Source organism: Phycomyces blakesleeanus (assembly GCF_001638985.1).
Source record: "Phycomyces blakesleeanus NRRL 1555(-) unplaced genomic scaffold PHYBLscaffold_10, whole genome shotgun sequence".
NCBI lineage: Eukaryota > Fungi > Mucoromycota > Mucoromycetes > Mucorales > Phycomycetaceae > Phycomyces > Phycomyces blakesleeanus.
Window position 1 is genome coordinate 334,379 of NW_017265143.1, and position 13,342 is coordinate 347,720.

Here is a 13,342-nt window from a genome sequence, read left to right on the forward strand (position 1 = left end):
GGACTATGATATTGGTTTGAATAAAGTGTCGAAATGCAAAAAATTGTCAGTGGCTGTGACTGTTGGATTTTCACTTTTTTTTTAAGAGAGAGAAAGAAAGACCCTGAAGTCAAATACGGATAAACTCCTCTAATTGTTTTGGCCTCATAGGCACACAAACACACTTACCCTTTTATTGCTTATGGTTTAATACGCATAAAGTGATTTTGTGGTACAAAACGCAAGGGAAGTGAAAGGAAGAAAAAGGGATAGTGGGGTTGTGGGGTTATGGAGGAAAGAGTTGCTGTTGTGGTAATAGTAGTTGTGGTGGTGGTGGTGGTGGTGGTGATAGATGGTGTGATTTTTATGCAAGGGAAAAAGACAGATACTAATATAGATGCGGGTAACGGATACAGACACGGATACGGACACGGATACGGACACGGATACTCAGTAAGAGATGCATGATCAAAAGAGAGGGAAACCCGGTAATAGATATTACAACTATATTCTAAATAAAGTATTTTATATTCTCTTTTTGAGACTATAACATGTCCAAAGCAATTGACCATTTTGAATAGGAAAGTAAATGTAAACCAAGAGAGATTTTATTACACAATATACTCTGAAATCAACCGTCATTTCGTTAAATAAGTACAAGCTGACACTAGAGTAATAGGTAAATATCGAATAGCACTATTGGTTTATTTTATCTGATTCGTGATTTCATCAAACAGAATACAAAAAAAAAGAAGCCATAAAAGACGGGTGAACCTCTTTTATTGTATATAGAGGTACACAGATACATACACATACACATACCTACATAAATACACCTTTCTCTTTTATACACCTTTGTATGTAGGTGTGCATATAGTTTGAACTTTCCCCTCTTTCTCCTTTTTTATACATATCTAAATAAAATAAAATGACCCTTTCTTTTCTTACTTTGTACCTTGTTGTTCATATTCTTTCCCTTTATTTCGAAGGTAAGAATGTGAGTTAAGGAAGGAAGAGGTTCAAGATCGAAAACGATCTACAAGATCCAATCTTCTTTTGGCGGTTTTTTTTCTTATTTTCTTTTGGAGTAGTATAATTGGTATTATCTGTATTCACCACTCAATCTGATCACAGATAATTATGCACGCATGTATTATGTAAGTATGCAATTATGTATATATGTATATATGTATGTATGTATGTATGTATATATATATGTATGTATGTAAGTATGTAAGTATGTATTCCATGTCTGTTTTCCTTTTTGTGTGATGAAATAGTAAGAAATATTTGTGTTTGTGTGGGTTATTTGGTTATTGGGTTATTGGGTGAGTGAGTTATTGAGTGAGTAAGGGCAAGTGGGGGGTGGATAGAGGTGGTGTGTAGACTTGTCGGGAGAATGTTATGGGCTTTTATACAAATATCACTATTATAGCTACAAAGACGTACAAGAAAATAGAAGAAGAAAAAAGTTAGCATTTGGTTATCATAAATTACAGTAAACCACAGTAATTATTCATTCATTATTATTATTATTATTTTAAAAAAAAGAATATCTATACTTACAATGGCATCCATCTTTGTGAGTACATTGAGTACGGCAGCAATGATTTCAATCGACAGTTCTTTTCCGGCTCCAATATTCATCTTGGCTCCTTCTCCGGCAAACGGCCATGTAGAGTAATCGTTCATCAATTCATCTACCCGGTTGAATGCCTGTTCCCGCAAGTCGTGTTGGAGGTAGAGAAGGGCATTCTCGAGCACATTGGCCGCATAAGCCGCACAGATCATACTGACCGTTCGGAGGTAACAGTGGGGAATATCTGACTGGGCGTCAATCGACGAGGCTGTCACACGAGTGATTAGCATCGTACAGACACGCTTGATAACCTCTTCCTTAATTGCCGTGTCAGTGATCGGGTGGGTAGCCATATCGAACAACAGGAAGTTGCGTTTCTCTGTTCGTAGGACGCCCTTGTCTACCAATCCCTTGGCCAATCTTTCTCTGACTTGTTTCAATTGATAACCAATCTTCATCACATTCCAAGTCTCACCTACGATATATTGCACATGTATTTAGTTTATTTTCACAGGCACATTAACACAAAGTCTCTCTTTCTCTTACACATCTCTACTAATACACATGCACAAATAAAGAAAGAAAGAAAGAGAAAAAAATGTATATATGCTTGTCAAAGAAAACAAACTTACCACTCATCAAATCAATCCAGCTTGCCACACTCATCTTCTCGCTAGTCTTCATCATTTTCAAAGCTTCGTCGAGCAAAACCTCTCCTGTAAGTTTATCATCAATGACTTCGATATATCTATCTGCTAGTTGGTATTTTCTTCTGTTGGGATCCTTGACCATTGCTATCCTTCCTCTGAATGCAAGTTCCATCACAATGCATCCTCTCAATGCATAACTGATGCTATCGTTCCAAAATGAAAGGTAGCCCTGAGAATTAAATTAAATTATTATTATTATTTTAAAATAAAGAAAGAAAGAAAGAAAAAAAATGTCAATTCGTCATTGAATCATCATCCAACAAATAAAATAAAAGTAATACAATAAAAGAATCGAACCTGTTTGTCTTTGAGTCCAAGTAAGAGAACTTCTTCCATCAATGTAAGTTTTGGTGTTGATTTTGATTCGTTGACTTCTCGGGGGTCAAATGCAATCTTCTTTTCTGTCACTGGAGAATCGCGAGGATTTGTAGATGCATTTGGTTCTTGAGTTGAGTCATCTTGGTTGGATGACCCTCCAACTCTTCTTCTTGTGATTGTCGACATGGTATTATGGAAATGTTCGCTTAATTATTTATAAAGTAAAATGCGTGTGGAGATCTGTGTAGTGCGTAAGGTGTGTATGAGAGCAGCTAGTGTAGTGTGGTGTGGTGTAGTATAGTATAGTATAGTATATTATATAGTGTATAATATATTCAAATGTCTTTTTTTTTTTCTTTTTTTTTTCTCTTTCTTTTTTTGGATTTCCGATGGTACGAGATATATATATATATATACATGCTTTCTATATAAATTATAATATAATATAATATAATATAATTTAGTATTAAATAAAATGTAGGTCTGTACGACAGATGAAATAAAATTATTATTATTAATATTTTAAATACAAAGGCCATTTATCATATAGTTCTCTACAGTCAAAGTATGATGTGCCTTGTAAGTAAGCAAGATGTATAGAAATGACCGTATTTGGTTCCTGACAAATGTTTTCTTTGGACAAGAAACCTCAAGCCATTTGTGTAGATCAAATTGATCTTTTTCTTGACCTGATTTTTAACGTACAGAAATGAAAATAAAACAAAGCCAGAGTATTCTTACTGTTCCTACTAAAAAAGCCTCTCCAATTAGAAGAGAATATGATAGAAAATAAAGGTGGCTTTAACATTTCACTATTGTTTATTTTTTTATTTTTCTACTCATGTTTTCTGTACAGTCAGGCTTATAAAGTAAAGTAAAAGACATATATATATATATTTGGATTTGTGTCGTACATGTAATGCGCGGTCTTTTAAATTATAACAAAAAGGAAAAAGGAAAGAGTAACAATAAGGAGAAAAGGTCGATTTGCTTACTGGTGAAATCGTACATTGTTGCTGTATATTTTTGGTCAGTGTCTTTACTACCAATAGACTCTTTTTCCTTTTTATTCATTTGCTTGTTTTCTGAGGAAAGACACTACACCTATTAATTTTCTTGCTCCATCTAAAATCAACACATTGGCCAAGACATACAACATAATCTGAAGAAGAAAATTTTCTTTAAGAAAAAGAAAAAAAAAAGATCGGAGATAGACCAGGCTTAGGACACAATTGCAAAATCACGTACATCCTGAAACACACACATAAGTATATTTATTTAAGAATTGGTGGCATAAAAGAAAAAGCCAATGCTGTAAAAGGTACTAGCTGGGAATATACTCATAAAATCAAGTCTTTTGTTTGTTTTTTTGTTTTTTGTTTTTAACAAAAAATCATTCATTCAGAAAGCATGCGTACTGCCAAGCCCAATTTTTTTATGCCGTATTTTATTTATTTATGTATCCATTTATTTGCACGAGGTTTTGATTTGATAGTCTTGTCTCACAAAAGTAATCGAATGTGATAGCTGAGGCTCTATAGTAGCACGACAACAAGAATAAAGAAGTCTAGAAAAGCCTTCTTTTTTTTGCATTTGAGTGTTATATATATATATATTTATTTATATATAGGTACAAGGCAAACTCTATTGAATCTCTTGATTAACCGTTTTTCAATTTAAAGAAATTAAGACTCGATATACTATATATCCTATCAAATATTGCTGTCTAGAATACCCTCCTTTATTTCTTATGAAGAAACAGGCCACCCTTTTTAATATAGAATAATATTATTATCATAAACATATATTCTCTTGCCCACCCCCTTTTTTTTATTTAATGACAAGCTCTTATATATATATATGTAGTATACATATTTCTTTAGTGCCATTTATTTAGCACAACAGTGTAATAGAAACATCGAGAATATCACAGCCTATTTACTTTGCTGGAAATGTACATTTAAAAGCACAATGGCATTCTCAAACATACATTTGCTCTAGGCTATATTGTAGATCTTGAAAACCGTTGGAATGTAAACTTTTATTACTATTCTCTCTTCTTTTCTTATGATTCTTCCATATACACAAGTAATACCTTGGTGCTCTTTATCTATTTATTAAATACATAAGAGAAAATGAAATTATCAACTACACATGCAAGAAAAGAAAAACATTTAACTGGTACAAATAACAGTGGCTCTTTGGTATCGGGCTCAGTCTATTTTAACTAGATATGCATATGTTATATGCTATACATTTATTAAAGTAAAGAAAAGATTGCACATAAAGAACCAGTTGGTTCTGTAATAATCGCATTTCTTAGCTCTTAAACTTGCGTCCACTAAAGAAGATCCTCCCAGATGTTTTGTGAAAATGAAATCTAAAAGGGGGTCGGGTTTCTATCTCTTCAAAGAATGAGCATTCACAAATAAGTAGAGAAAACAAAGCAAAGAGAAGAGCAACGATAAGACTGAAAATAATTGATAATTTTTGTATATTTCTGTATGTATTCTGTGGACTTAATCTAGTCTAGGTTAAATGATCTACACAAGAAACCCAAAGCTTAAATTTTTATACTGAACTGATATTAATATTTCCAAGATATTTCCTATTTTTATACGACAGTCCAAATAAGTAAACTGGAATGAAGGTTAGAGAGCACAGACGCCATGCTTACAATCCATCCCTTTCTTATTTTCTCTCTTTCTCTCCCCTTATTGTACCGTATTATAATATCTATCTATCTATACTTTATGTCTAGATACTTCAAGGGGTAAGCGAGTTTTCAAACAAGAAGCGACATCTACTTTGGGTTTTATTGGACCTCTACCGAAACAAATAGTCTCTTCAAGATATGGAATATACTTGAAGATGATAAGAGGTACAATTGTAGTTATAATAATAAAATCGCATAAACAAATCCATAGTATCTCTTTCTCTTTCTTCATATTATCTCATCTTTATCTTCATCTTTATCTACATACTCATACTCATACTCATAGCCATAGCAATAGCAATAGCAATAGCCATCTTCGCCTTTTTATCTTTCTTTTCTATCTTTCTTTACTAAAACAATGTTCTCGCTACGTTACAGACGAGCAGCATCAAAGTCGGATAAAAATCACAATGATCACAATTCTCCTATCCCACTCTACCAGTATGGTCATGAAGACATGCAAGACGATTACGATTCCAAATTAAAGAAGCAACATGCTAATATGGACAACCAGACCGGGTTTACTGTACAAGACTACATTCAACTAGTCATGGTTACCATATTAGCTGCCTCTGTTCGGGTATGGACCTTGAATCCCACACAACCAATTAGGTACATATATACATACACACAAGAAAAGAAATACTATTCATTTTTCTTTAATTCGTTTGTTTCTTTTTATTTAGTTTGAGCGAACTCGAGATCGTGAACCAAATTGATTGGTATATCCAAAGCAAGTTTTTCATTGGCACTTCTCCCCCACTCGCTGGTCTACTCTACACAAAACTTGCCCAGTTGGCTGGATACACTGGAAATGCGAATTTGTTATTTGATGGACAGTAAGTTACTTTCAACAAACTACGGGCAAAAGTAAAAGTAAAGTAGAATAGCAGCAACGACAACGACGACGACGATGACATTGCTCTAAATTATATATATATATAAAGATCCTTTGGAGATTTCCCAGCACAGCCATTGAGAACCTTCGCTAGCATACTCGGTGTTATGATGATCCCAATGGGATACACAACAATTAGATTATTGGGTCACTCACAACTCGCAGCTATACTGGTAGCAGGGCTTTTGGCAATTGGTAATACAGCAACAGCAACAGCATACATATGTATATGTATATATTCCAGTGAATAGCAACTCTCTCATACTCACACACATTCACAATTTTATATGTATAAATGTGCATAAAGAGAATGGAATGGTAACTCAGTCACAGTTCTTCTCATCCGAGGGTCTTGTTTATGCATTGACTGCTGCATCTATGCTTTCATGGGCATATGTCTACAAGATCCAACAAAGGTACATACCAAAACAAAAACTTGTATATTGATTGATTGATTGATTGATTGATTTTTTTTTTCATTTTTCTTTGTAGAGATTCTACAAAAACTTCTTGGACTTGGCAATCTCTGACAGGCCTACTTATTGGCTGTGCAATGAGGTATATAACTATATAGAAGCAAAATCAATTTATTGGAATTTACTCTTATTTTTGTTTGTTTGTTTGTTCGTTTTTCTTTCTTGTAAAATAATAGTACAAAATGGCAGGGAATTTGTGGATTTGTCATCATATGGGCAGCTACAGTCAGGGATACATGGAAGATGCTGTCAGAGAAGAACAAAGCAATGGTAACAAACATTATATCAATAATGCTAATAAGAGACAATATGACACTTGGATCTTTGCCAAGTACAATGTATTTTTAATTAATTTATTGTGTATGTACTATTATGTATATCAGTCTCAGATTCTTCGCCATTTGTCTTCTCGCGTAGTATCTATTGGTGCCTTGCCTGTTGCTGTTTATCTTGGTGTTTTTTACATACACTTTCAATTAGTTCCCAATGCTGGAGACCATGATCTATTGATCAGTTCAAAGCTAAAATATTCACTTGAAGGAAATCATTTTAAAGGAACATATCAAGGTAATTCACCATTAATTGTTATAATTATATTAGTTTGTGTGTCTATGTATCTTTTCTTATTATTTCCTACCCTATTCATTCGCTCAATTTATCTCTCTCTCTCTCTCTCTTTTAAATGCTTGTGTGTCTGTATGTATATAATTTAGAAATTCCATATGGATCCAGAGTTGTATTGAAGCATGTTGGTACGGCAGGCGGTTATTTAAATTCCCACAATGCTCGTTATGCTACCGGAAGTACTCGTAAGTACCTAAATAGAAAAACAAATGGGGAAGACGATAGTAATAGTAATAGTAATACCAATTCTCTTACAAATGTGTGTGTATGTGCTTAGAACAAATTGTGTCTCTTTATCCATTTACCGACATCAACAATATTTGGATAATTCAAAAGGGAACTGAACTGTGGAACAGCTCGCAGCCTTTTGAGACCGTGAAAACCAACGACCACATTCGCTTAGAGCATTTTGTTAGCAAGCGCAAGTTGCACTCACATAATCATCGTCCTCCCATGAGTAGTAAGAAGGAACATCATGAAGTCACGTAAGTTCTTCTATATATATATGTGTGTGTGTGTTTGTGTATGTATATATATCTTTATATACAGTTTGTGATTAATATCCTTTTTATCTTTATTCTTTCTATATAGCGCTTACGGTGATCGTCATCTTCGTGATAATAACGATTCTTGGTGGGCTCGTGTACTTAACAAGGACGACAAGATTGATCCAAGTGACAAGACTCCTATCAAGGCTCTTTCTAGTCGTCTTCGGTTACTACATAGCCGAGGATGTTATCTGATGAGTCACAATATTGCCTTGCCTGCTCCTGCTCTAAACCAACAAGAGGTATCGTGCATGTCTTCGGCTAGCAAAGCATTGAGTACATTTGTAATTGAGGCTGTTTACCATGAAGGATGTAAGCAAACCAATATATATATATATATTCTTTTTTTTAAAAAAAAAATTGATTTTATTTTAACCTTATATTCTTTGATTACATTACAGTGGAAGGGAAACCCAAGATCTCTTACAGCGTCCCAAGTTTTTTCGAGAAATTGAATGAAGTACATGACATTATGGCCAACTTCCCCAATGTGATGCACGATCGTCTTGCGACTGTTCCTTTGGCAGAGGCTGCCAAAAGTAAAAATGGAGGCAGTCAACGGTCTACGCCTCTCGGTTATCTGTTACGAGCCAGAAATACTCTTATCTGGGATGAACTTTCTGGTCGATCTGTCTATATGATTTTCAACCTTGTCATCCAACGATTGGTTCTATTTAATTTTGTAGCGTACGGGATCTTACTTGGATTCAAGTGCTTTGCCCAAAAGCGTCAGATTCAGTGGTCCGCTTCCAACTGGTCTTCCAACGAAGGAACTATGTGGTCTGGTGAGGAAAAAAAACATTATTAAATCATTTCGTAATATAAGTATATTCGTTGGAGGATTTTTTTTACTAATAGCTCTAGTAATTTAGTACATGAATCTAATGATCATCGGGACGTTGTTCACGGCAATTCTCTTGAATACTTTTTGGCTGGATCCATTTTGTACACCATTGGATTGAGTTTATTGCCATCTCATACTCAAAACATGGCTGATCTTCTTCCTTGTATCTATCTTTGTATTGGCGCAACTGTGTTGAATATTGAAAGCCTTACCAATCGGCTGGGCCGAGCAAGGCTTTTGGTTTTTCTTGCCGTGTTTGGACTCGCAGCTCACAGTTTCTTGTCTCTGTCACCGCTTGCCTATGGAACCACCCCGTGGACGCAGGATGATTGCAGGGCTTCAGGACTCAAATCACTAGATTGTCTGCGTTTTCCTAGTATGACACAGATTGGGTCGGAGATCGACAGTGATTCAACTCAGAAACGCGTCGTGTTGGTGGATGTACCTGGCCAAAGGTATCCATTTGATTATGTCCTTGGCGAAGAATTCGATGCGGACAAATCGATTCATGAGCTCCGGAGCCAAAGATATACCCAGGAAGCAGAGCAGGCGACTGGAGTTCAGCGCTACCATCGGGCTACACAGACTGTTGGATACACTCAAGAGCAAAATGATGAATGGGCGGACAAGATTAACAAGGCGGGACTTGCGCGGGTAGAGGCAGAAATAAAGAAGCAAAATGAAAAGAAGAAAGTTGAGACAGAGAAGGCAGCCAAGGAAGCACTCAAGGCAGAAGCTGAGAAAGGAACCAAAAACCCAGCCGAAGATTCAGGGAAAGCTTCAGTGGCAGAAGTACAAGCAGAAGCAAAGGCAAAGGCAAAGGCAGAAGCAACAAAAGAATCACATGCTCAAGAAGTAAAAGAACAAGTCCAAGAGGTTGAAATTAAGAATTAAATGAGCGATCCAGGCACACAAAACTTCCATTTTATGTTTTCTTACCCCTGTTGATACATCCTTTTTACCTCCTCCCACTCGTAAGGAGGGTCGGGCAGAAGAACAGACAGTTGTGACTTGTCCTCTCAACATTTACTACCCTATTATTATTATTATACACTTTAATTTATATATAGATATAATTTTTTTTTTACTATTTAATACATACATAAAAAAAATAGAGCCCAACTTTATTTTTCGCACTAGTCCTCATCATCTTCATCATGACCTGTCAATTCCATGGTTCTTGTACTAAGAACCTTCTCTTTGTCTTGACTCTGTTGTTGGCCTTGTTCTTTGGCTTTGACCAGGTCAAGGAGAAATTCTATATCTTTGATCAGCACAAGCTCCAAGAGGTTGCCCAGCATAACATTGCTTTGTACTCTAATGACACCCGCTTGATGATGAACAACATTGCCAAGGATCTTGAAGAAGTATACCCCGGACATATCCAATTGAAGGAAGAGTGGGTGTTTAACAACGCTGGTGGTGCTATGGGCTCTATGTGGATTCTCCATGCCTCCCTTACCGAGTATATCATTTTGTTTGGCACTCCCGTTGGCACCGAAGGCCACACCGGTCGTTTCATGGCCGATGATTACTTTATTATCTTGGAGGGTGAACAGTGGGCTTACAATGCCGGTGCTTTGAAGCGTGAGGTATGTATAAAGTATACACACACACACACATATATATATATATATATACTTATTAATCTTTTATTTTATATCTATATCAATACATATAAATCAGGTCTTTTTGCCCGGAGAGATGCACCATCTTGCTCGCGGTGATGCTCAACAGTACAGAATTCCCGAACACGCCTGGGCCCTCGAGTATGCACGCGGCTGGATCCCTCTCATGCTTCCCTTTGGCATGTTCGACACAATTTTCTCAACTGTTGACTTTGTCTCCTTCTACAACACCTTCCGCCTCTACGGCAAATCTGTTGTTGGTGAATTGCTCCAGGGCAAGATCTAGATATACAAGAAGAAGAAGAAGAAGCTATGGGTACAATCTATTTAACTTTTAATATTCTAGTCTAAATCTGTAAAATATATTGTGTCTATCTATCTGTATATGTATATATAAGACATTCGTATATTCACACATGTATTAATTGAAACAAAAACCTAATCTATTAGAGGTTTAAAAGCAATAATAAATAATAAATAATAATAATAAAAATAAAAATTACCATCTAAGAAGATCAATTCAGAATTCAATCAAAGCATCTTCAACCAACTGGGTTCCACAACTTTAAAAAAGAATTAAAAAAAAAAGGCTCTTAATACAAATCATTCTATCCAGGTAAATGGGCTGATGAGAGGAGTTTGGCCCTTAAAAGAATAAATATAAAATCCAAAACTCCGGTTCATAGCTTAGCGTAGTGGGTAAGTTGGATGTGGTGGGATTTTTCTTTTTATTTTTTTTTGATCCACTTTATTTTCTCTTTCTCTTCTTCTTCTTCTTCTTCTTTCTGTTTGTAAATCTTCAATTTTTGTTTTTGCTTTTTCATTAAACACAGATATACCAACACGTACACGTTCATACTCAAGAAGATAAACCATGGAAGCTATTGATGACCTTGCCAATGATAATATTGCCCGTTCTTTGGCCTATACAGCTCTAGAGTGTCGCCAGCAGCACTGTTTCGCCAACCTGCTCCCAATAGCCACCAAGCTACTTCGCCAGCGTATCCAGTATCTCCACCCAACTAACACCAATGACCTCAAGTCCTGGAGCACGGCCGTTCAGTGGCAAGAAGACTCGTGTCCAGAGATTATCGAGACAATGTGGGATGGCACAGGCGGCCAGTCAGACAACGACTATCAGGATGCTCTCTTCCAGAACCCAGTATACTACAAACGTCTCGATCCTGAAACCATGCATGCGATGGTAGAGTTCTTGTCGCGCGGAACAAAGCATTATGTAGTCGTATTGGCCCTTGAAGACGGAAATGAGGATACGTCGGAGCTTAAATATCACAATACCAAGGAGTTTTCGGATGAAGAATGGAAGGAGGTTGTCTTGACCTGGTCAGAGACTGCAGAGGAAGCAGAACGGATATTTTTGATGATGGTAACTCAAAAGCGCACCAAGATGACTGCAACCCCAGAGGTAAGAGATAGAGGTGTATTTATTTCAAATCAATATATATATCTATATATAGAGCATTATATAATATTGTGATTTTGTTCTTTTGTTTTGTTTCGTGGGAAAGACATTTCTTATATTAGATAAGCTATTGAGATTAACATTTAATTTTTCATTTTTTATTTTATTTTGGCAGAGTGTGACTAGCACCCGAGAAGCACCCGAAGATTATTGGGGCGATTGGTCCTCTGAAGAAAACGAGCCAAGTGATACCAAAAACACAAAAAAGAAGGTCGACTCTGAATGCAATTCAGATTCTGACGATGACTCTGAAGACGAGTTCTTCACCAGGTGGAGCAAGAACCCAGGAACATTGACTCCAGGAATCGATGAAGGCAAGAATCTTAAGGAACCTGGTCTTGGTCTCGGTGGGCAGACCTCTGAGCAAGAAAAGCAAGAAATGGAGGAGGAGTACGATCAATCATACAACCCGCTTTTTACTGTCCCCAGCATGCCCAATCTGATGGATGCCCACACCAACGCTCTAGCTGAACTTACCCATATTCTCCAGACCTCGCTCCCATCTGACCAGAGTGGAACCACCCGGCGCAATGTTCTTCAACCACTCACCCAAATAAACCCTTTGCCAAAAGTAGTGAGTCGTACACAAGCCTTATATAACCGCAACCAACAACAACAAGATGCATGGGGACAGACTGGTGTTCCGGGTGCTTACCCAGAAACTCCTAGTTCTGGTGCAGTAGAAACTACACGCGAAGAAGGACAGTCGACAGCTAGTGCATTGGATTCTACAAAACAAGAAGCTGGTAGAGGGCTTTTGATGAAGAGCTTAAGAGCATTAGTTGGAGCTGCTCAACTGTTAGGCTATAGTGGGACTGATATCTTGAGTATGGTAAAAGATATTGTGGATGGAAAGTAATGTAATGTAATGTAATGTAATGTATAAAGGAAGAAACAAACAAACAGAGAAAGAGAGAAAGAGATAGATAGAAAAACGACATGCATTCTATTCATTGTCTATATGTTTTAAACTGGTCGATAGAACCCATGTAATCTATGCAATCACCATATACCAATAAAGACTAACTTACCCACTCGCTCATACTCACTCAATAATGCTCATATTCTAGCTATTTGATAAAGTTCAAGGGTGTTATACCAAAAGTTACACCAATAGAGACCTCCTTCTAACTGTGTTACAGCTTATACACTGCTTTTCACTAATGCTCTGTACACAAAAAATAAATAAATATCCATCAAAATTCTAAAGTGAACAAAGTACAAGAAAGTATTGAACTTTTTTTAAACTTTGATTAGTTTAATGCTACAGATTCTTGGGCTCCAAACAGCTCTCTATTCTCTCAGCCGAGTTCTCGACAAATTCTTTTCTGTCCCTAATGCGTATCTGATTACAAGCATATTTTATCCAGCTGGTTCATTGTCTCTTCATCCACCAACTTATCTCTCCCTCTCTCTTTAACTTGCTCTTCCAGGCAGACCAAAACTGCTCAATTGAATTGAGCTCAATTGTTGCTTTTATTACTGAATAAAGAAATCGCAGTAAAACCCATGTGCGATACTTAAATGGTATCCTTTCTT

General features: G+C 36.4%; 4 protein-coding genes across 4 annotated transcripts; 3 read left to right on the forward strand and 1 right to left on the reverse strand.

Annotated features, from left to right (window-relative positions):
• Positions 1–1,491: 1,491 nt before the first annotated feature.
• PHYBLDRAFT_112383 (hypothetical protein) lies at positions 1,492–2,772 on the reverse strand (the record flags this gene model as incomplete). Its single annotated transcript, XM_018428276.1, has 3 exons — positions 1,492–2,033; positions 2,191–2,437; positions 2,566–2,772. The coding sequence occupies 3 exons, from the start codon at positions 2,770–2,772 to the stop codon at positions 1,492–1,494; spliced, it is 996 nt and encodes a 331-aa protein (XP_018291716.1).
• Positions 2,773–5,660: 2,888 nt separating this feature from the next.
• Positions 5,661–9,586, forward strand: PHYBLDRAFT_168113 (glycosyltransferase family 39 protein; the record flags this gene model as incomplete). The annotated part of the gene is made up of 12 exons (XM_018435801.1): positions 5,661–5,914; positions 5,989–6,141; positions 6,250–6,395; positions 6,508–6,616; positions 6,693–6,758; positions 6,853–6,946; positions 7,060–7,243; positions 7,390–7,485; positions 7,578–7,785; positions 7,892–8,160; positions 8,250–8,633; positions 8,721–9,586. The coding sequence occupies 12 exons, from the start codon at positions 5,661–5,663 to the stop codon at positions 9,584–9,586; spliced, it is 2,829 nt and encodes a 942-aa protein (XP_018291717.1).
• A 240-nt stretch (positions 9,587–9,826) lies between these two features.
• On the forward strand, positions 9,827–10,808 carry PHYBLDRAFT_124709 (hypothetical protein). Its single transcript, XM_018429004.1, has 2 exons — positions 9,827–10,284; positions 10,379–10,808. Exons 1-2 carry the CDS (start codon positions 9,850–9,852, stop codon positions 10,604–10,606), a joined length of 663 nt encoding a protein of 220 aa, XP_018291718.1. The 5' UTR covers positions 9,827–9,849; the 3' UTR covers positions 10,607–10,808.
• A 274-nt stretch (positions 10,809–11,082) lies between these two features.
• PHYBLDRAFT_181313 (hypothetical protein) lies at positions 11,083–12,854 on the forward strand. The gene is made up of 2 exons (XM_018438451.1): positions 11,083–11,746; positions 11,919–12,854. The coding sequence occupies exons 1-2, from the start codon at positions 11,195–11,197 to the stop codon at positions 12,660–12,662; spliced, it is 1,296 nt and encodes a 431-aa protein (XP_018291719.1). The 5' UTR covers positions 11,083–11,194; the 3' UTR covers positions 12,663–12,854.
• The last annotated feature ends 488 nt before the right edge of the window (positions 12,855–13,342 follow it).